This window comes from Canis aureus, chromosome 16, assembly GCF_053574225.1.
Source record: "Canis aureus isolate CA01 chromosome 16, VMU_Caureus_v.1.0, whole genome shotgun sequence".
NCBI lineage: Eukaryota > Metazoa > Chordata > Mammalia > Carnivora > Canidae > Canis > Canis aureus.
In genome coordinates, this window is record NC_135626.1 from 20,118,557 (window position 1) to 20,142,365 (window position 23,809).

The following is a 23,809-nucleotide window of genomic DNA, read 5'->3' on the forward strand; positions in this document are numbered from 1 at the left end:
TGATAGACACTTCAGTTATTAAGACAAATCACTCATCATCCCTACACCTGAGAGCTCACAGCAAAGCAGAAAGAAAAAGACTTGGTGCTTAAACACAGGGGTTAACTTGAATCAGATTCAAGGAGTCTCTAACTGAAGATAGTATTTCCTTCAACTACTAATATCAATGACAAATTGCAGTAGTGTTAGCAGTGCCTGTGGCTTTGTTTCCAAGGAAATTACAGATATTTCCATATCAACTTACAGTTCTTGCAGGTATCTCAAAATATTATTTGCCCTCATTACTTTGAATAATGGCAGTTATTAGATTGATCTGCTGCTAGATTTTAGCTAGTGCCTTCAAAAAGAAGCACCTACAGGGGCACCTGGCTGGCTCAGCTGGTGGAACATGAGATTTTTGATCTCCAGGTTGTGGGTTTGAGCCCCACATTGACCATAATGCTTACTTAAAAGAAAAAAAAAAGCACCTACATCACAACTTTATTACTATTTTGGTAATGGTGTTTGTAATTGACCTTCTTTATAATCTGATAGATATTTGTGCATTTTTATTTTTATTTTTTGCATTTTTATTTTTTAAAAGTTTTATTTATATTAGAGAGAGCACAAGAGTGGGGGGAGGGGCAGAAGCCTAATGCGGGGCTTGATTCAGGGCTCAATCCCAGGACCCCAAGATCATGACCTGAGCCAAAGGCAGACACTTAACCTACTGAGCCACACAGGCACCCCATATTTGTACATACTTAAAAAAAGAGGCCCATAGGCTTCATCAGACTGCCAAAGGGTCCATGGCAAAAGAGGTTAAAAATCCCAGCACAGAAGTCTGTGTACTGAGAAAGTGAGAGCACTAATGAAAGAGTACACAATAGGGAGGAATACAAAACAATTTTTTTTTTAAGATTTTATTTACTTACTCATGAGAGACACAGAGAGGCAGAAACAAAAGCAGAGGGAGAAGCAGGCTCCATGTAGGGAGCCTGATGTGGGACTCGATCCTGTGTCTTCAAGATCACACTCTGGGCCGAAGGCAGGTGACAAACCACTGAGCCAACCAGGCATCCCACCAATTCTGTTTTGTAAGAGAAGCTAGGTGGCCCTCATTTTTAAAACAAACTTCAACAAAACCCAGTCAACTTTTGAGGTACTAAGAATAACTTTCTTTTGATTTCGAAGGTACACAGAAATTAGAGTTTAAAAACCTGCATTCAAGTCACAGCCCTGCCACTAAATGAACATGTTATTTCTCTGAGCCTATTTTCTCATCTGTAAAATGAAAATAATGCCAGCTTCATAGGATCGTTATGAAAAAATGAGATAATATATGTAAAAGCATGGAGTTCCATGGTGGCTCAGCAGTTGGGCACCTGTCTTCCGCTCAGGCCATGATCCTGGGATCTGGGATCAAGTCCCGTATCAGGCTCCCTGCCAGGAGCCTGCTTCTCCGTCTGCCTATGTCTCTGCCTCTCTCTCTCTCTCTCAGTCCATATCTCTCCTGAATAAATAAATAAAAATCTTTTAAAAATACATATAAAAGCATATAGAAAACTATAAAGGCTAAAACACTTGCTATTCTTCTTTCCTTGCCCACATATCTAATCCTGTGCTAGAAAATATATAGACATATATATAAAATATATATATCACACATATAAAGGACGATGGCCTTTGCTTTTTAGGATTTTACAGTTCAATTCCAGATATGGCATGAAGGCAAAAAAGAAAACCCTGGAAAGCAAGTTCAGTATGAGGTAGGGGACTATATATATATATAGTACATATAAACATATATATAGAGGGAGGTACAGATATATATATACATACACATATGTTTTTATATATGTCATTTATATAACACCACAAAACAAATTAGCTGGCCACAAAAACAACTGTGTGATGACCTCTAAACATTTTACCTATGGAACAAAATGTAAGTGGGCTATAAAAGATAACTCATCAATTAACTCTACCTTGTCTGAGGTAATAGGATATTTTCAGTATCCTACATATATTCAAGACAAAGAAAACCAAAAATTAAAATTTGTTACTATGCCTCTTCCACAGATGGTTGGCTTGGATTCTCATGACCAGTACTGGTTAACTACTGTACACCCAAACCGTGCCCATGCCGAAACCAAGAATGCTAACATGCAGTTCTTATGTGAAATACCCTTTAAGAACATCCCAACTGCCTTAGCTCCATTTCTCTGTTTATCAAAGACCAATGATGACCTGTGACTTGCTTTTTCTTGAACTGTACTTGTCCCCCACACTCTCCTCCAAAGGGAAAACCCTGTATAAGTGATGGATCATTGGCTGGGTATATTTATTGTTAATAACTTAGCATTCTGCTTTATAACTTGATTTTTTTGTGATTTGTCTAGTGTGATTTAATTCTCCAGAACCAAATGATGAAACCTCATTTTCTAATCCTGCAGTGCTTAGCTTGAGTTTACCAAGATCTAAAACTCCACAAACCTCTGTGGGGTGGCATTAATCAGGAAAGGCTTACTTCAGAAATCTAAAAGAGAAAAAAAAAAACAAAAAAAAAAAAAACACTTTTTTGGGGGAAGGATGCAAATTTTTTTTTTTTTTTTAAGTGGAGAGTACAGAATAGTACAACAAATGAGAGCATTCTGGACTTTTTAATCTGACTGAAAATATAGATTATACTTAAAAATCAGCAACAGGTATACCTTATTTCGGTATTCCTGAAATGGCAAATTTTATCTTAAACCCATTATTTGTAGAGCTCATTTTCTTAAGTAGCAAATGCCTGGATTAAAAGCAGTACCTCAGATGTTTGACTAACTGTCCCAGAATCACTGGTTTTGTAAACAGCGTTTGCAGTTCACGTTTATAAAGGTCCCAAAGCAGACGTTAGAAACATGTTAAAGTATGAAATGGTTGTGTTTATAGATTGGGATTTTTGAAGATAATGTTTCATTTTAATGCAATATAAGATCACAGTATTTGAACTGTAGGAACATCTTAGAGATCACCTCGTCCAACCTGAAATTCAAATCTTTAGTAGGAGTGTTAGCTCAACTCCAAACCTGTCTGTTACGAGGAGACAAAACCGGGCCTAGGCATCTATCTTATTGAGCAGGACCGGCAAAACAACGGATTCCCTCTTAACTTTCGGAGCGCAAAATGAATAGGTTGTCAAGGTTATACGTACTTTAAAGAAATCGTCCACTTTTCCCCTCTGACCACTCCTACGGTGCCCGGCGGGCTGAAGGGGGTGGGGATCAGATATCTAGGTTTTGCTTCCAGCACGTTGAGAAGCCACGACTTTCTCAGTAACGATCCTGAAGCTTCCAATCACCCACCAAAGTTAGTCTTCCTCGTTTTACAGGCGATTCCTGTGACATGGAAATCGCTCCCCTTGGTGGAGCCCGGTGGCGTCCGAGAGCAGCAGCCGCAGCTCCCCGGCGGCCGCCCTGTCCTCTCAGGGGCTTTGCGGGCTGGGATCGGGCCAGGGGTGGCTTGGGGCACGTGGTGGCGAGGGGACCGGAGATGGGTCCCCGCCCCGGGATCCCCTCTGCCGAGAATCGACCCATCCAACTCCCGGCCTGGCCCCTTCCTGCGAAGTTAGAGACTCGATGGTCGGTAATGGATCTGAGTTCATTGAACAGGCCCCGCGCCCCCAGTTCCTCCGAGGCCCGCCTCTCTTCAGAGGTCCTGTACCCCCTTGGGGGCGGCGACTGACGACGCTCAGAAGGCGAGAAACGGCTCTCCAAGCCGCTCGCTGGGTCCCTCTATCCCCACAATGCACCGGGGCCAGCAGGAAGGCCGCTCCGACCCCTAATTTTCCCGCGAATTCAGTTCAAAGAGGCGGCCGGGCCCGCGATCGGCAGCGCGCACGGGCCAACCAAGCCGCGCCTCCGCGAGAAGCGCCTCCGCGTGACTGACGGGAGAATCCGCGGGCCAACGGGCTGGGCGGCCGGGCGGCGCGCGCTCCCGCCGGCCAATCAGGACGCCGGGCGGGGGAAGTGGGCGGAGCGAGGCCAGGCTAGGGTGAGCGGCCTCCGGAGCGGAGCGGGGCTCTCAGGAGGAGACACTTTTTTTTTCCTCCCTCCTTCCCTCCTCTCCTCCTCCCTTCCCTTCCCCTCTCCTCCCCTCTCTCCTCCTTCCCCCCTCGGTCCGCCGGAGCCTGCTGGGGCGAGCGGTTGGTATTGCAGGCGCTTACTCTCCGGGGCCGCCCGGCGGGTAGCTGGCGGGGGGAGGAGGCAGGAACCGCGATGGCGCCTCAGAAGCACGGCGGTGGGGGAGGGGGCGGCTCGGGGCCCAGCGCGGGGTCCGGGGGAGGCGGCTTCGGGGGTTCGGCGGCTGTGGCGGCGGCTACGGCGTCGGGCGGCAAATCCGGCGGCGGGGGCTGTGGAGGCGGCGGCAGTTACTCGGCCTCCTCCTCCTCCTCCGCGGCGGCAGCGGCTGGGGCCGCGGTGTTACCGGTGAAGAAGCCGAAAATGGAGCACGTCCAGGCTGACCACGAGCTTTTCCTCCAGGCCTTTGAGAGTGAGTGTGTTTGAGGCTTCGAGGGCAGGAATACCCCGTCTTCCAGCATTAGGGGGCCGGGACACTCGTACTGGGCCCCCTTCCTCGCCGGGACCCGACTTGATTGGGGAGTGGAGGGAGGAATTGAGGGTGCCGGTCCCGCTCGAGGGATTACGGTCAGGGGGGCCCCAAGTCGAGGTAGGGCCTCTGGGGTGCAGGTGAGGTTCTTGACTCCCCGAAGATTAGCGCACGAGCTTGGGCAGTGGGGCCCCACGTTAAGAGCAGCCTCCTTTTAGATGAGAAGGTTACAGTTGGACTGAGGATGCCGTCAGATCCCAAGACTAGTTCTTGATTTCTTTCATGTCTCTTCTTACTCTGGAAGTACAAGTGTTTCGGTTGTAGGTTTCGAGGGGCAGAATTAAGCCTGTGAAGTGATGAGTGCAGTAAAACCGACCAAATTGTCATTTGTCTGAAATGCTTTCGCACTAACTTGGTGCTGCATGTTAATATGGCACCTTTTGATGCTTCAGAACCTTTCAGATCTATCCGCCCATTCCATGAGTACATAAACTGAGTCCGGTTGTGCTTAAGCACCTTATCTTGAGACGACCTCGGAAATCTGCCCGTTGTACTTGTCTTAATTACGGGACGTTTTCTTGTGTCAGTTTTGGCTTTTAAGGTCTTGTTTAAGGGGCGAAACTATGACTTGATTTGGAAAGGAAGCCAAGGTGTCTGGAAACAAACAATAGAATTTATTAAAATCAGCATGACTGTAAATAATTTCAGCTGTCCTTTAATGAGTATTATACCCTGATTGTTTTCCTTTTTGCTTTTGTGTACGTTTTATAATTTGAATGATCGCTAATAGCTAAATAACAAACTTGGAGAAACTCGGCTTTACCGCCGAATGTCTTTATTTACAATTTTATTGTGGCATATGTTTAAGGCATGGTATCAGCTGTGCTTGAAAAGACGTATTACATTGTTTAATACCCTTCTTTCATTCTCTCTGATTAGTGCTTCATGAAATTCTAATTGGAATTCAATACAAGGAATTTCAGTTTTTATTGAAACGAATATTGAACCTGCTTGAGAGAGATTCACAGTCTTTCTTTTGCTTAATCTACTTTGAAAAATCTGGAGTGCTTTAAATTGGAAAAATGGTGGAGAACTGAAGGCAGTGATGACAATAAACATACATGTTTGTACCCCTTCTAAGTTATCTTCTCCTTTTCGTTTGACAGTAAAAACTAACTGAAGATTAAGTGGAAATTTAAACATTTCTTTCTGTTATGAGAAGACAAATCTGCCAAGAAAGTTTAAGCTATTTTGCTTTCTGATGAGTCTACCTTAGAGGAGTAAGCTGTCCTTAAGTGCTAGATTTTGTCAACAAAACAACTTGATTCTTCTCTAATATTAATCTTAATTTCTGGGAAATTAAAATGCTGTTTACTGATATAGTCAGTTATCTTTAGTTCATTTTGATACTTCTTTATTTAGAGAAATGTAATACTGCTAAATCATTAAGGGAACTGGTATTGTATTTGTATATAAAATATATTTTTTATGTATAAAGGCAGAGGAACTTTAAACAACATTAAAAAGCCTAGGAATCTGTCAATTAATTAAAAAATACATGTTCAGGTAGTGTTTACGTATTGGAATATATGTAATATATTCAATATAAGTATTGAGCAAAATAGATAAAAACTTCAAGTATAACTAAATATTCATTGGAAATTTAAGCTACAGTTTGCATCGCAGTTCTTTCAGTATGGATTCACAATCATATCTGCATTAGGACATCTAGGAAACTGTTTTATTCTGTTTTGGCTTACTACAAATTTTTTAAAAGACCAGTTAAAAATCGAAAATATCATTTTGTTGTTTAGCATCAATAAGTTCTTTTGCTGAATCCGGCTACCTTGTTTCGGCTACTTTTTGGGAGAAGATGAGTAACAGTTTAAATTAGCTAAATAATCAGTGTAATTACTCTTCAGTTCTGCATACAGACTAGTTTAAAAAGTTAGCTACCTTAGAAGTGCAAGGCCTAAGCACAAGATTGAGGGAAACCTTTAATTTAAAATAAATGTAGATGAGTTTTGTGAATATAAGACATAGATTGAATGTTTTTTGATCTTACTGTGCGTACCAATTTTCTTGATGTCAATATTTAGTACATGATTTTCATACAGGTGATTGGTTTACATTGGTTATAACACTGACTGGACTGGTTATTTTCTTGAGAACTTAAGTAATCCTTTTGTTTCCTGTTACCTAGAACCAACGCAGATCTATAGATTTCTTCGAACTCGAAATCTTATAGCTGTAAGTAGTCAATAAAATTAATGAATATTTTTTTCATAAAATTTCATGCATTTAATTTTAACATTTCTAAAACTTTTTTTATAGCCAATATTTTTGCACAGGACTCTTACTTACATGTCTCATCGAAACTCCAGAACAAACATCAAAAGGTACATTTTGTGAATCTTATTTTGAGTTGATCAAATGATATTAAAGTTGTGTTTTAAAGTACTGTTTCTAATTAAAGATTAAATATGAAGACTGAGGTGAAAAAGTGGTTGAATTGGTTGCCAGGTGATTTTTTTTCTAATAGTATCATTTTTATAAATCCCAGTTTATTACCATTTTTTTTTTCCTAATAGGAATGATTTAGTAGTGGAGTGAATGAAGTAATTTTACTGAATAATGTTTTTACTTTGTGCTATGAGTTACTTTCAAGTTTGGTAGAAGTTGGGGGTTTAAATATTGAGGGGCTCAGGGAAATATCTTGAATAAGTAAATTTAGGTTAATTTTTAAACATTTCCTATATGTTCTAACAATAAAGAATTTGCTTCTATAATGATAGGTTCAGAAAGTTTCATTTTATGTCTTCGGTGGTGATCTTTCTAGGAAAGGAAATATTTCTGAAGTTAGTAAGTTGTGAGTGTCCTTAAAAAACAAGATAGTCTTAATTATCTAGTCTTCAAGTGGAGTCTGGAAGTGTCGATCAGAGCTTATTTTTGTTTGTACATGTAATATGTAACCATATATAATTATGGAATGCTGGTTTCTTACCCTACATGAAAGATTATTGAGTATATCAAATGAACAATTTTAAGTTTAAAGGAGAGAACTTGTATTAAGCATTTGGTATTGTTAGTCTTGATTCACTAAAACCATTAAGCTATCCTGATAGACTTCGAAACCAAACTCCTTTGGAGACTCCTACTGATTACTAAGCATCATGTTTCCATAGCAAGACTTGGCTTAGCTTTATAAATATACCTAGGTGTATTTTGAAGGATTAAAATGGTAAAACCATTTGTCTTCTGGTAATCTTTCTGAACAGGGAGAGTGTGTGCGAGCGATTGCGTGCTTGTGTGCATTACATTTAATAGATGAAGCTTGCCAAGAGCCTAAATAACTAGGAATAAGGTGATGGATTAGGCAAAAGAATTAAATTTGTCAGCTTTTTGCCTGTCTGTGCCATTATTTGATCAATGCCAGGGTTTAGCAGACTTTTTCTGTGAAGGACCAGATAGTAAAGGACCTTGTGATCCAGGAGGCAGAATTCAGTTTATTAATTAGAATGTAGGTAGGTACTTATGCAAAAAAAGAGAAAACAAGTGTCTACAAATTTTTTATTGATGAAATTCAAAATATAATAATTGAGTACAGTATTTTGTAAGATCTGCCCACTAGTGAGAAGTGTGAGATTCTTATTTTTGTAGAATGGGAGGAAATGACATTTACCTTACTTGGGGTTTAGAGTTAGTGTTCTCTATCAAATCAATTGCAAATATTTATCCATAAAAATGATTCTTAGCTCACGGCTATGCAGAAACAGACAGTAGGCCAGATTTGGCCTATGGTCCATAGTGTGCTGATTTATTCTATAAAACTAGGAGAATTTTATTAAGAGGTAGTTAACTCTTTTCTCTAGTATTTTTAATAGGGAAGATCAGTTATTTAGGATGCCGCCTGATTTCAGTTTAAAAGTGATTAAGTTTTTTGGGGGGTGGCTGGCTGTCCGTAGAGCATGCGATTTTTTATCTCAGCGTTGTAAATTCAAGCCCTATATTGGGTGTAGAGATTAAACATTTTTTTTTTTAATGATTAAGTTTTTTTCAAAGTAAGTTTGAGTTAATCCATAAATTAAAAAAATACATTTAATGTATTAAATTAACATAAGTTCATTATTTTCCTGTCATGTTTGTTTATGGGGCTATTTGTCTCATTGGATACATTTCCGTTGTCTGCTCATATAGGTGGAGACAGTTTTAAAAGCTTGGTAGCAGAGATTACTTTTCTTAATTTATTGCTCCTTAGGGAAAAAATTGTCTTCTGCAGAAATTTTGCAGCAGTTTACCAGACAAGAAACCTGTGAATCCCATAGTTTATTTCCATGCAAAAATGCATTAGGAGTCACTTAATACTTTTGTTATATACTTGGCTTATAAAAGACATTAGAACTAATTTTTAACAATTACACAGCTTGCATCCTCAAATGAATGCTGTTCTTTTCAAAGTAGTTGGTGACTTCGGAAGGTGGTGAATTTAGCCTAGTGATTGTGGTCTTCGTTAAACATGTTTTTGGGACTCCTTTTATAAAGTTGCTTTTAATACGATCCTTTTGCTCAAAATGATTTTTGGAACTCCGTTTTTACTGTTATAACAGCATAATACCCGTTGTTGGAATAAATATAGCATTCCCTTTGAAATCATCCACTCAGTTGTGATATTAATTCTGGTATGTTTATTAAACTCTCCTTGTACTTTAGTTTCGCTTTATAGAGGTATTCAAATTCTATAGACTAACACAACATTGATACAGTGGAAATATTTGTGAGGAGAAGGCCATCTTTTATTGAATCCATTTTACTAGATTTCATGTAAACTGTTCCTGAATCCTCCGAAGAAAATTTCCTGGAATTTCTTGGATTTTAAACGTATTCTCCTTTTTTGATTATCTTTTAATAATCATTTCCCTTATTAAATCTGGGACTGTTGCAATACCTTTCTAAAAAACAGACATACTTGGTGCTGAGAGTGAGGCTGCTTTTGTATAGTTGCTTATGTGGTTTTGGTTTTTTCCTAAGGAAGACTGGATTGCCTTTATGATCTTACCTATTTCACATGGTTGTTAATATTCAACTTTCCTGTGAACTTCTCCTATGCACACCTCCATAATTTTGGAAGAGATGAACCTTGTGACTTAGAGTCTTAACTTTTCTTTCTACAGGCAGGATTTCTTCTTAATCATTACATAAACATAAACATATTATTCTTAAAAGTTTCCAGTGACTTCACAACCTTCCTTAATAGTACATTTTCAGTATTTATAATGTAACGTTCTTTGCAACTAGCCTAAAATAATTCTACATTTTCCTTCTTTCTTCTCTCTTATCTGTGGAGAATGAAAAATGTATTGCCATCCTTCCTAAAAAGTACTACTTACTATGCTCTATTGGATGAAACTTTAATATTGAAGTTTTCAGTAACTCTAAAGGTAAAGAGAGAAGCTTTTTTAAAAAAAAGATCCTTTGTTAATGGAGGCTGATTTTTCATCTGAACTGTAGATTGCATCTATTCTGCTCTTCCTATTAGTATTCTACTGTAGTTTATTTACATTAACATTTCTCTGTGGGTGATGAACATAAGGAGGGCATGTGATGTAATGAGCACTGGGTATTCTATAAGACTGGTGACTCACTGACCTCTACCTCTGAAACCAATAATACATTATCTGTTAATTAATTGATTTTAAATAAACTTCAAAAGAACATTTCTCTACTGATAATTTTTTATAATAGTAGTTGAGTACAATAGTTGTTATTGAGGAATGAGCATATTAGTAATTTCTAGTATCTGAATTCAAGCTTTATAAAGTAATTTATGTGCAATACATTAAGCTATTCATGTCTTAAGTTTGAAGAAAATAAGTATAAAAAAATACTCGTTTCCAATTAACAAATGTGGGTCTAGATTTCTAGCCTCTGTCTATAGGACAAGTATAATAGACCACCGTAAGAACTAAGATAAGGCTTGTTTTAGAGTCAATTCATTCTGAAATTGCTTGGGAGCATGTGGAGGTTATTAATTTAAGTTTCTATTTTGTGGAAAATGTACTTTTTTCCTCTTAAACTTGTAAAGTTAAAAGCCAATAATCGTATGATTTGATGAGTATTACCCCTAAACTTCAAAATTTTTCCATGATGGTTGTTGATATAGCCATCTCTTTAATATGACATATCATTTAATTTTAGCCATTGCTAGTAATCTTTGGCGATTTCTGTTAACTTCAGATATTTTTAATAAAATATCTTTTTTATGTAATCGTGCAACCACATATTTTTGTCAGCTTACTTAATAGAAATAGATGAATGTTTCAAAATATATATGGTTTGCATTTGTTTGGTTCAGTCCAACAGATGCTTGAATACTGTTCAAATGTAAGGTACTGATGCAAGCACTATGTGGCTTTCCTTGAAGAAAAGCAATCTCTGCCCTTCAGGAACTTAGAGTCTAGGAGGAGAAATACTATATTTATGCAAATTAACATTAATGAGACTAAATGTCAAAATAAATATAAGCCAGGTGTCATAGGTAAGGGGAAATCACTCTGGTTTGGGAATAATTACAAAAGGTTTTATGGAAAAGATAGCATTTGAGATGGGACTTGAAGGCTTGTCTACTGTATTATAACATATACTGTCTCAATGTAGTATTCATTGTTATGGCTAATCATCCACAATTTATCTTATTAAAAATAATCAAAATCAGATTTCCAACTTGCCTATTATGGTGACAATGAAGTGTAATCTTTTTTTTTTTTTTTTCCCAGTTGAGAAGTGATTATTTTGTTTATCTGTTTCTTTCAGGAAAACATTTAAAGTTGATGATATGTTATCAAAAGTAGAGAAAATGAAAGGAGAGCAAGAATCTCATAGGTAAGATAACCTATCAGTTTACATTTAAGTGACATACTTGAGGAAAGAGGAAAAAATTATAGTGATCATTTCTCTAGTGATCACCCCAATATTGTAAGGAGTTAGAAGAAACCTTAGAGGTCAGTTGGTCCAAACTCATACATAAATCAGGAATTAATAGTTCTCTAGCATATATGGCAGAGATCCTTAAGCCTCATCTTGAATACCTCCAGCTCTGGGGACTCACTTTTCTTAGGCAGTTGTGTTCATTATTGTTTATCTCTATTACCAGATTCTTGCATTTTGACTCAAAATTTCTATAACTTATGCAGTTGGTATTAATCCTACTACCTCATGTAAGGAGGGATGGAGACTCATATTTATGGTACACTTACTCTATGCTAGATGGTATGCCAGATGCTTCACAACATGACATTTCTTCTAAATAATTGTCTTCAAATCTGAAAGAGCCTCTCATTCCATCTTGTCCTTCCCCATATTTATACCTTTCAGTCAAAATATTCCTAACTTAATATTTGAAATATGTTCATCACATAAGTTTCAGAAACTTGACCCTTTGGACAGAATCTATTTATTGTATGTTTTCAAATGTAATAACTCAGAACTAATCCCTAAAAGTTCTGACTAGCCTACTATCTGCCTAAGCTAGATAGTGTGCTTCCATTTTTTCTTTGATAAGTAAACTGAAGAAAGTTGAGTATCATTCTAAAGAGATACAGGAACTTGGGTGGTATTTGTTTATTCATTGACAACTTTCAGGGAGAATACAAAACTAAAAGTACTAGATTTTTTAAAAATGAAGCTGGTAAAATTGCCGTAATAGATTTTTGTCTCTTGAAAATTTAAATCATACTTTACCAATTTAGACAGGATGTACGCTGACTTGATACTTCATTTATGGTTTCTTATTTTAGTAACTGGTATAAGATGTCATTTTTGCAGTTGCTTATATTTTAAGTTTGGCTTTTGAATTCAGTTATTTTGTTACTTGAATTGAAAAATCGCATTTTTAATTACGTGTCTTGCATTCTTGTAGGACTGAACTGTAATTTATATTTCCATATCTAGGCAGTCTTGACTTGTAAATAAGCTATGATGGTCCATTCTAGAAGCTGAGATCCCAAATCTTTACCTAATCTATTACTGCTCAAGGAGTACCTTACAACATAGGACTGAGAATGTTGTCAGTATGTGTACACTCTGTTGCTTGAATTTCTGTTCCAGATTCCTTGTCTGATCACCTACCCTAGACAGATCTCTTGGGATCCTCGGGGCCTTTTTTACTAAAGTATAAGCTGTAGTCAGAACCTGATCTCTGAGCTTTCCTAATTCTTTTCTCCTGAACATTTTAATAGTTTGACCTGTAGGTCTTTCAGGGTTTGTGTAGGAAGGAAAAATAAACCAAGAAGAAAACTTAGCCCTTTTCTTGATCTTCCCCATCAAGGTTCTATCATTATCACTGCTAAATCTACTACTATCTCAGTGGGACGTTGGCTTTAATAAATACTACTTTGCTTTCCTTAGAATGTGTGTTGTGAGGGAAACACGTAATACTGGTCAGTTCTCTGTGAATAATCACTCACTAAATAATTTTGTTCCTTTTGACCCGGTGCGTTCAACAGCTAGGCCAGTATTGTAACAGGTATTTTTAACTCAGAAGTTTCAGAGGGTTGCAAGAATTCTTTCCTGTAATTTTGAAAAACAACTTTTTCAGTCTTCAGGATCCAGTTGAGATTAGTGAATTGGTCATTTCAACCCCCTAAGATTGATCTCTTTCTCTCTGTCTCTTTCTCTTAAAAAAAATAAATAAATAAAATAACAGCCCTAACTATGTTGGAGCTGACCATGCTTAATGCCCAAGAAGGCACTTTAGGCTCCAGAGGTGTTGAGTTATTGTGCTAAGTGCTTCAGCATCCCCCCACAAGATCTTTTATGAATTTCTCGGTGTCACTCCCAGAGTCACTAAAATGAATTGGGAGATTGCTTCATTTTAAGTTTACCCTTAAGGCTCTGTATTATTAAATTACTTCAATGTATTTTTCATCTCCAATTAGGCATAATCCTGTTGTTCCATTAAACTTATCACATAGGATTGTAAGAAGTTCCCTAGACACCCAATATGTCATTCTGGCACTATAAAACTTTAAAAAAAAAACTGTGGTCAAATTCTCTTACAAGAGGACAAAATTAATCTTTGTTTTTCCTGACATCAATTAGTAGAAGTTAAATCATGCACAGAACATATCTGTCTTCCATGTATATTTTTTATTCTGTACCATCTCCGATCTTAATTCAATTTAGTTGGATCCTAGATTTGTTCAACAGCAATAGTCTGGGAGTCTTCCATTGGAACTCATATTCTTTGAGCACTTCCAAATTTGTAATATCTTTACTCCTAGATCCCATGTATTTCATTCTCCAGAGTTCAGGGAAGTATCGAGATATACAAATGTAGTACTATAGCCCCAAAGTTAGAACAATCAACAGCCTGACCTATTTATGTCATTTGTAGTAACTTAAAAACCAGATCAAATTCCCAGCATTATCTGTGCAAAATGAAGTTGGTGTTCAAGGATCTTTTATTATTTTATATTCTAGAGCTACTATTGTCTTTGCTCATCACAGAAATGGGCAGAACTTATTAGGAGAAGCAACTGATGGAGAAAAAGGGACATTTCATAGTTTTTATTTCCTTAAGATGTCAGTCAATTTGTGGCAATAAGCCATATTTGACATTTGTAACCCTACCATCTATGAAGATTATTTCGTTTCTTGAAGAATGGCTTTCTGAAAACTTCATACCCAGTTAGATTTTAGAAATTCATAGTGGTTGTACCTTTAGTCTCAAATTTTTCCTGCTGTTTCTTGCTTTTTGGTGTGATAGGGTATATTTCAAATGTCTTTATTTTCTTTTTAGAATGTTTGGTGTAATTCCTCTTCAGTTCTTATTTCTGGCATTCCAATTTATTGTGGGTTTCAAATTTATTGTGGGTCTTGACCAAGTACTATGGCTTGCTGGAATAAATCACTGGTCTGTCTGTAATTTTTTATCCTAGCAGGATCCCAGGAGTCTTTTGTGCTATTAGTACTACCAGTTTTAGAATTCTGTAGTCATAACTCCTTTAACTTCAAAGTGCATGAGCACTGGTTGAAAGGTAGCATGAAGAGATTTCCAAATTGGAGTTGCTTCCAGAAAGTATTTCCTGGGGCCAAGTGAGAAGCAAAATGTCTTCTCTCTTCGCCTTAATCATCATCCATTCCTGGTCCTCTGTTAGCAGCTAGAAAAATCCCCTCAAAAAATACCAGCACTAGAGCTTTTACTAGGGACATTTTCAAGCCAGTATTTTAGTAGATAACATAAATTGCCTTTCATCACTTCTTATTGTTACCACCAAAGCTTTTGAATTAATAATCTTTATTTTCTAAGCATCTTTTGTATAAAGAAGTCCAGTTTGTTTTTTTTTCCCCCTAAGAGTCCAGTTTTTTTTAGTGTACCAGGTCCAAAACTCTGTTAAGTGCTGGGGATATAATAGCAAAACTCATGAAGACTTTGCCTTTCTGGAGGAAAAAGATAAATTTCATAATATGTACAATTGTAAAATAATTGCTAGGAAAGAAAAATATAGGGAAACAATGTATGAAGCAGGTGCACCAGCTCTTGTTTGAGATGTTGGATTTGGGAATAGTGATGGTCAAGAGCGCTTCCTTAAAAAAAGGAGCTGAGATATGAAGATGAATATAGGAGTAAAATGGGGACCAAGAGGGTGAACAGATAGGTGATTCTAAATAGAATATTTCAGGTACGACATTTGAGGCCAGAGTAGCCGAGTAGAAAGAATAAGGAGAGTGGCATTAGATAAGGCTAGAGCAGATGGCCATGGCCAGATAATGCAGAGCCTTGTAGGCTATTTAAGCATATTTGTCTTTATCCCAAGAAAGTCATAAATTACTTTAAATAGATATATTGAATTAATGGCATTTCCCTACCATTCTCTTTTGTAGATTTAGCTGCATTTTTTAAATTTAAGGCTGCTTCTTAATTGTATGTCTTTTCTACCATTCATAAGATCTGAGATGTTTCTCCCCTTTCTTTTTTTTTTTAACAATCTTGTATTGGACACAGGTTTTGAAACTATTTTAAAATCAGCATCTTTGGGCAGCCCTGGTGGCTCAGTGGTTTAGCGCCGCCTTCAGTCCAGGGCGTGATCCTGGAGACCCGGGATCAAGTCCCACATCAGGCTCCCTGCATGGAACCTGCTCCTCCCTCTGCCTGCATCTCTGCGCCCCCCCCCCCCATCTGTCTCTCATGAATAAATAAATAAAATCTTTTTTTAAAAAATCAGCATCTTTTCATGTTTGAGTTTTAGTTGTTTCTCTTTCAGAACCTGAGCTATGGATTCTTTTTACATACTTATTCCTAAAGGTGCCTTATCAGTTGCTACTGAGCATGTCTGATTCTTAAAATCTTAAGTGTTTAAAAACAGGTTTTTATGATGTTTCTGTTTATATAATCTTTGGGTTTACAATAATTCCTTTATGTTTTGTCTTATTATACTTCTAGAAAGGGATTTATTTATTTGTAAAGGACTCCCTCCCCTCATTCAACTTTATCTTCTCATTACAAAATGTTTCCCTTTCTTGTGTCTGAATCTTGGAAGAGAGGCTGGATTCCCAGAATAATGGGATTGAGGTAGTCACCAATTTCTCCGTTTATTTATTTATTTACTTATTATTTTTTTAAGATTTTATTTATTCATGAGAGAGAGAGAGAGAGAGGCAGAGACACAGGCGGAGGGAGAAGCAGGCTCCACTCAGGGAGCCCAATGTGGGACTTGATCCCGGGACTCCAGGACCACTCCCTGAGCCAAAGGCAGGCACTAAACCGCTGAGCCACCCAGGCATCCCAGTTTCTCAGTTTTATGCATGATAGCATTAAATGTATAAGAAAAGTTAGGTAACTAACTTCTAAGAGTGTAGACGCCAAATAGCTTATCCTATTTTGAAGTAATAGAGCCATAACTCTAGAAATGAAGCCTTAGATTAATGTGTATAAATTAGAGGCACTAGTCTTGGTCTCTTTCCAGCCTGAAAACTTGGTCTTTCAGTGAGATCTGGCTATTCTTAAAATTTGAGTTTCCTCCATGGGTGTCATCTCAAAATATTAGTCCCTTATGAGTTTAAATTTACTTAACCTCATTCTGCAGACAGCTTTAGAGTTGTTAGAAGTTTATGCTTGGAATCTTACCTCAAAAGTTTAGATTCCTCGCCTAGTTTCCTGTTGCCCCATTGCTTGCTTTCTCAGAAGATATGGATAGGGAATATATCACAAAGATGAACCAAATCCTTATCTGGTATCTGATCTTGATGAAGTTAGATCACGTGCAGCCTAAAACCAAATAGGCCTGACCAGTCTTACGTGTTTCTTTGCCTTCCATTCTAATTCAGCTTTAACAATTAAGATGTGAATATGGTGGCCACATGAGAGGGAAGATGGTAAATCAGAAAGGGAAAGAAAATTGCCCTTTTTTCTTGAATGAAGCCACCCTGGAAGAGAGCAGCTAGGCCTCATTGTTAGATTTTATTCTAGGTACTTTTAGGAAGGGGAGTTAGAGGGAAAATTGTGCATAGTAAATCACATTCACAAAGTTGTTTTTTAAGTTAGTTAATTGAAGTAGGAATTAAATATATATATTTATACATGAGAGACACATTGAAAGGTCTGGAGACATAGGCAGAGGGAGAAGCAGGCTCCCTGCGGGGAGCCCCATGCAGGACTCAGTCCTGGGACCAAGGCAGAGAGACGTTCAACCACTGAGCCACCAGGTGTCCCTGGAATTCCTTTCCTTTTTTTTTTCTTTTCTTTTCTTTTCTCTTTTCTTTTCTTTTCTCTTTTCTTTTCTTTCTTTTCTTTCTTTCTTTTCTTTCTTTTTCTTTCTTTTCTTTTCTTTTCTTTTCTTTTCTTTTCTTTTCTTTTCTTTTCTTTTCTTTTCTTTTCTTTTCTTTTCTTTTCTTTTCTTTTCTTTTCTTTTCTTTTCTTTTCTTTTCTTTTCTTTTCTTTTCTTTTCTTTTCTTTTCTTTTCTTTCTTGACAGAGAGAGAGACAGAGACACAGGCAGACAGAGAAGCAGGCTCCATGCAGGGAACCTGACATGGGACTCGATCCCGGGTCTCCAGGATCATGCCCTGGGCAGAAGTCGGCACCAAACTGCTGAACCACCCGCCTGCCCAAAGAATTCCTTTTCTTAAAGAAAGTGTTAGAATGATAGCCTAATGTGCTTTTATCTCTTTTAACTTAGAACATACCATGTAAAACTGTGTCTCAAACCACCTGTGGTGAAGGACCTTTGTGTTTAATTTTCCGTCTTTCATAGATCGGTATTTTTGTAAATATACTTACTGATCACAAGCTTGGATGTTATGGGAATGTTAAATTTCTATAAACTGTTTAAGTCTTACTCTTAGCTTCTTACCTTGTTGTGGAGTGGTAACACGTTCCCCTAGAGACCTCAGTTTGCTGACCACATGTTGAGTGGCACTACTTTAAATTATTTTCTGTGGTAGATCAATCTAAAATGCTTCTGGCATTTTAGAGTTGGAGCTTAGAACCACATTTTCTATAAAAACAATGTAAATAATACTATAAGCCCTACAGTGTAATGGCTCATGATCCCTGACCTTAAAAATCTGTTACTCTAAGAGCACCTGCCTGGCACAGTCGGTAGAGCATATGACTCTTGATCTCTGGGTCATGAGTTTGAGTCCCACATTGGACATAGAGTTTAATTTAAAAAAAAAAAAAAAAATCTTACTCTGGGAGGACATCGCTATTCTTATGAAAAGTATTTGTTGAGTGCCTTTGTGTAAAACACTGCTAGGTATAGGGACACTGATGTAATAAAAAGATTGTCAAAAGGGAATATGTGTAAAAAAGTGGTAAATACAAGTACTTGAGATTAAGCTGTGATCATTAAGCTCTGAAATGTTTGGGGATGGGGCCATTATAGAAGAGGGAGAGAGTACTTTGATGGATACTTTATTATTTTATGCAAGCCTGATAATCTTAAGAGAGGTCATTTTCTCATTTTATAGATAGAGGTCACAGCTACTAACTGGAGCCAGAACTTAAACTGGGATTTTTCTGTTTTACCATTCTGTCCTGTTTTCCTCTGTAGGGCTTTAGGAGCCATATTATAGATACCAATTAAAAGATTTGGCAGTTGGGGACTCACTGGAAAATTTGAAGAGAGGAGTAATACATACAGAATGGGGTTTTAAGAAAACCTGGCTGCGGTATATAGGTTTAACTCAAGCAATTAAGAATAGGATAGATTGGTTGTGACTAATGGATTGTCTTCTAATATGTGGAAAATACAGAATGTTCCTCTTTGCCTTCAGTTATGTTTTGGAGTTTTGCTAATTCTGCTTTGTAAGATGACATTTATGGAACTATTTTTATAGGAGAACGCTAGTCATCTTTTAGTAAATGGCATGTAGATTTTGTAGATGGCAGATATACTTTTTATTTATTTTTATTTATTTTTTAATTTTTTTTATTTATTTATGATAGTCATACAGAGAGAGAGAGAGGCAGAGACACAGGCAGAGGGAGAAGCAGGCTCCATGCACCGAGAGCCCGATGTGGGACTCGATCCCGGGTCTCCAGGATCGCGCCCTGGGCCAAAGGCAGGCGCCAAACCACTGTGCCACCCAGCAATCCCCCAGATACACTTTTTAAAAGCAGCTTTGGGTATAACTAACATTCAGTAAAATACACCCACCTTAAGTATATAGTTAGTGGGCTTTTTTTTTTTTTTAAAGATTTTATTTATTTATTCATGAGACACAGAGAGAGGGGCAGAAACATAGGCAGAGGGAAAAGCAGGCACCATGCAGGGAGCCCGACTTGAGACTTGAGACACAGTCCCGTGCCAGAGGCGGGGCTAAACCACTGAGCCACCCAGATTCCCCTATAGTTACTGTTTGGACAAATGTATACACTTATATAACCATAACCAGAATCAAGATATAGAAATGTTTCCATCATTTTGAAAAATTCCTTTGGGCCTCTACAGTCTGTCCGCTTGATATACTTTTTGAGGTATGAGTTATATGCGTTTAGATTCAGTCTCTTTGGTTCTGAGTTTTGACAACTGCACACAGGTAACAACCACCACAATCAAGATAAAGATTTCTAAAAATTTCCTCATGCCTCCTTTTATGGTCAACTCTCCTCTTCCCCACTTTTTTTTTTTTTTTTTTTTTAAAGATTTTACTTATTCATTTGAGAGACAGAGCAGGAGCAAGAGGAGGGGCAGAAGGAGGGAGAGGAGAAGGAGAAGCAGACTCCCCGCTGAGCAGGGAGGCTGACAATGGAGCTTGATTCCAGGACCCGTGGATCCTGACCTTAGCTGAAAGCAAACCCTTAACCATCTGAGCTACCCAGGTGCTCCCCTTCCCACTCCTTATGTTTTTAAAAAATATATCTGATTCATGTCAAAAAGTAATATATATGAATTTCCTGTTTTTAAGAATCCCATTGTGTGGGCAGCCCCGGTGGCGCAGCGGTTTAGCGCCGCCTGCAGCCCAGGGCGTGATCCTGGAGACCCAGGATCAAGTCCCACGTCAGGCTCTCTGCGTGGAGCCTGCTTCTCCCTCTGCCTGTGTCTCTGCCTCTCTTTCTCTCCCTGCATCTCTATGAATAAACAAAATCTTTAAAAAAAAAAAGAATCCCATTCTGTACCATTTTTATTTTGTTGATGTTTAAGTTCCAGTTATTCTTCATTTTCCCTCATACTTACGCTTTCAAAACCCTGCTTAGCCCTTTCCATTTCCACCCTCCCATAGTCATTTTGTCCTCTGCTAATATCCTAGTGTGCGTTTCTTAGTACTGTTCTGGAAATGCCCTTTGAGACCCCCTATCCTGTAGTTTTTTTAGCGTGCAGTTCTTAGCTTACCTGAGTAAGAAGATAGAGGCACCGTCACATCTTCTGTTGAAGGATCATTGTCTTCTCTAAGAAAGAGAAGGATCTTGGACAGAGTTAGAAAGCTAACTTCTTTATAATATATTCTTATTTTCAATCATTACTTGCTCCTTAAAACTCTCTTGCCTCAATGTCTTTACATAACTCTTCCTCTCTGATTATAAGAATGACTAGATTGTCACTATCATTTTAAAAAGTACAGAACCGTACCCTTATTGATCCTTACTGCCTTTTACACTAGTACATGTTTTAAGTGAGAAATCAGTATTGCTTCCATTTCCCCAACATCTGTTCTCTCTAGACCTCTATAATCTGACATCTGTCTGTATCACACAGCAAAAACTATGTTCTGGAAATTTATGAATGGTTCTTGATCAACTAATAGATTGCTCTCTTTTGCAGTTTAAAGATACTACAGAAGCCTGTGGATGTTTCTGCTTATTTTGTCTCATCTTAATAGTTTTTCCATTGTTAGTTGATAATTTTCAAAGCAAAAGGATCCATGTAATTTATGCTTCATTTTCCATTGCTTCTAAAACTTAGTGAAAATGACATGTTGAAACAATAGATCACAAATCTATAGCAGATCTCGAATTGTATATTTCACCCTTAATGGAAGAAGAAAGTGTTGATTCCTGCATCATTTGCTAGAGGATTGAATTTTCATAGCTTTAAAATATTTAAACACTTTTCCTGAATTCAGCTACCTTTACCAAAATTTTCTTTTGAGATGTGAGAAGGGAAATGTTTCCACTTTTTATATGTAGAGTACTAAAGCACAGTAAATTATCTTGCCTCTCATTTGGTGATCTCTTTTTTTCTGACTGACTTCTTTGGTTTTTTTTGTGTGTTGTAATGTTTTGTTTTTGTTTTTGTCTGTAGACTACATGGAGTCATAGGCTTGCACAGAGTTGAGAATAAAAAGATGAAGCATTTATAAATTAGCTGAAGTAACTTAGATTTAAAGTTTAGGGCTATTTTTATTATAGAACATTAAAGTGATAACTGTTTTGTTTGTTTTTTTAGCTTGTCAGCCCATCTGCAGCTTACATTTACTGGTTTCTTCCACAAAAATGGTATGTACTTAAAAGTAAATATATTGGCATTTTAACAGCAAAATGCCTTTGCGAATATAAAAAAGGAAATTATTTTTTTGTGTGTAAATTTATAAAATTATACTTAGTGGGAAAAAATACTGATTCTGATAATTCAGTTTCTCTTTAGTTGACTTCAACAATTCCAGTTATTGCTTTATATAGTCAGCGATGAGATGTGGAAGATGTAACTTTCACCTCTTTCAACTTTTAAAGTAGTGTTCTTAAATTTTAGTGTGTGTAGAAACATTCTGGCAGTTTGTTTAAAATACTATACCTGGACACAGATTCGGATCTAGTAGGGTTTTGGTGAACCTTAGGAGTCTGCATTTTAATAAAGCACCAGGATAATTCAGAAGTAGTTGTCTGTGGAACAAATTTTTAAAAACTGTCTTTAAAGGTTTTTGTAGCTGGACCTTATACATAAAATCTTGATATAGCCCGGATTCCTTATTGCTTTCCTGCTATTTAAATTTTAAGTACATTTTGAAATTGTTAAAATTATTCGGTGTTGTGTGTGATCATTCTTGAAGGTAATTGTTTGCTGCATGTGGCTTATATCTAAAATGAAATTCCAACTCTTATCTCTAAACCAATACTTTTTATTTTTGAGGACACTAACTTGCTTAAAAAAAAAAAAAAAAAAGGCAGCTACATAACATTATGTTACCCAACTCAAAGTCCTTCCAGAGTTTATAACTTAGAAACTATGGGAAAATCTTTTCAGTACCATTTCTTAGATTTTGCAATTTTTTATTTCCAATATTTTTAAACTTTAAATTAATTGTCTTAGAACCTGAAATAGGTGAATTCTCCGCTGAGTAGAATCCTTTCTGTATGAACATTTTTAGTTGATGGTATTGCATCATATATATATTTTTTAATACAGTAATAAAACAATACAAATAACCACTGCTACCAATGGGATATATCAATATGTTAGATATTTCACAAAGAAAAGTTGATACTTAACTAAAAGAGGTAAAACCATGCTAAAATCAGTTGGTTTCAGAATGGAGAGAAATGCTACCTAATCCATCTTTAGTTATCATTTAATGGAATGAAATCTTTTAAGAAAACATGTCAAGGTGATCATCCTTAGTATTTAGTAAGAAACAAAGTTTAGTAATAATATGGTTATATTAGAACAATTTAATAACTAGTCAGGTTTTTTATGTAAGAAGTTTGAAATCTGGTTATCTCTTAGCAGCTAATGTAATGTAACTTCTAGTTTTGCCTTAGATTTGATCCATTTTTATATAGAAATAAATTGAACAGCATTTTTATGTCTTTTTCTAAATTACAGTCGTTTTATAGAGTCCTTATTTCTAATCATTTCTTATACTTACTTAGTTTTCTGTGGTACTTTTAAAGTACATGGACTCTAATACTTTGAAGCTTATAGTTTGAATATTATAGGTTCATTAGCCTTTTGTTCCCAGGGATGTACATAAAACATATGTAAGTTATCCATAACTGAAATTGATGATGGATATTTATTGAATATTTACTAATTAATATTTATTGTTACTTGATTAATATTTAAGTTGAATTAATTTTAGTTGAAGTAGTTGAAATTAATTGGAGAGTAGTCTGATCAATTTTTTTCCGTCTACATGACAAAATATAGAGTTCAAAATTGCTCAAATTCACTTGAAGTTCTTATTTTTTCTTGATGTTACTGAAGTAAATGAGAAAGTAAACTCTGTTGATACTTCTGTTTCCAGAAAATAATTTCCCATTATAACTTTGAAAATTAGTGGAAGTTGGGAAGAAGCAGCTATATTGACTCTCTTGTCTAATCAAGGTATATTTGTAGTTTTTTTTTTAAGAAATAATATTTTTAAGAAATCAAGATAGAAAACCAACATCAAGACCCCTAAAATCTGATTATTTTTCCTTTTATTTTTAAATGAAGACCTTTGTTTAGCTATTACTACTTGAAACTGCTTAGAAATAATACACAAAGATTATTAGGGTACTATTTTTGTGGTGAGTATGGTTTGGAGAGTATTTTTGTTACTGCATTTTATTTTTTTATTTTATTTTTTGTTACTGCATTTTAAATACTGAATTTTTTTTCCCCTGTATTAAAGTTCTTTTTAATCCTGAATACAACTTTCAAAGAGACTGATTCAAATGTATTTTATGCACACACCTTGATACAAAGAATGGTTTTAAGTAGAAAAAAGCATCCAAAATCTCAGAACAAAAATTATTTTATTTTTATGTTAGTGGATTTATCTACTGTAGTAGTTTTATATATTATTGAAACCTAGTGATG

At 36.7% G+C, this 23,809-nt stretch overlaps 1 protein-coding gene across 5 annotated transcripts in view; it reads left to right on the top strand.

Moving 5' to 3' along the window:
- The first annotated feature begins 3,985 nt into the window (after positions 1 to 3,985).
- The window catches only part of SUZ12 (SUZ12 polycomb repressive complex 2 subunit), a 45,900-nt gene continuing 26,076 nt past the window's right edge, over positions 3,986 to 23,809 (top strand). The window contains exons 1-5 of one of the 5 annotated variants that reach the window (XM_077852103.1): positions 3,987 to 4,515; positions 6,776 to 6,822; positions 6,907 to 6,971; positions 11,383 to 11,451; positions 21,458 to 21,507. In XM_077852103.1, the coding sequence (XP_077708229.1) occupies positions 4,242 to 4,515; positions 6,776 to 6,822; positions 6,907 to 6,971; positions 11,383 to 11,451; positions 21,458 to 21,507 (505 nt within the window). In that variant the 5' untranslated portion in view covers positions 3,987 to 4,241. Of the gene's footprint in view, positions 4,516 to 5,508; positions 5,696 to 5,833; positions 5,853 to 6,775; positions 6,823 to 6,906; positions 6,972 to 11,382; positions 11,452 to 21,457; positions 21,508 to 23,809 lie in introns of those variants that run through there. The other 4 variants (XM_077852106.1, XM_077852105.1, XM_077852104.1 and 1 more) reach the window with 4 other exon arrangements.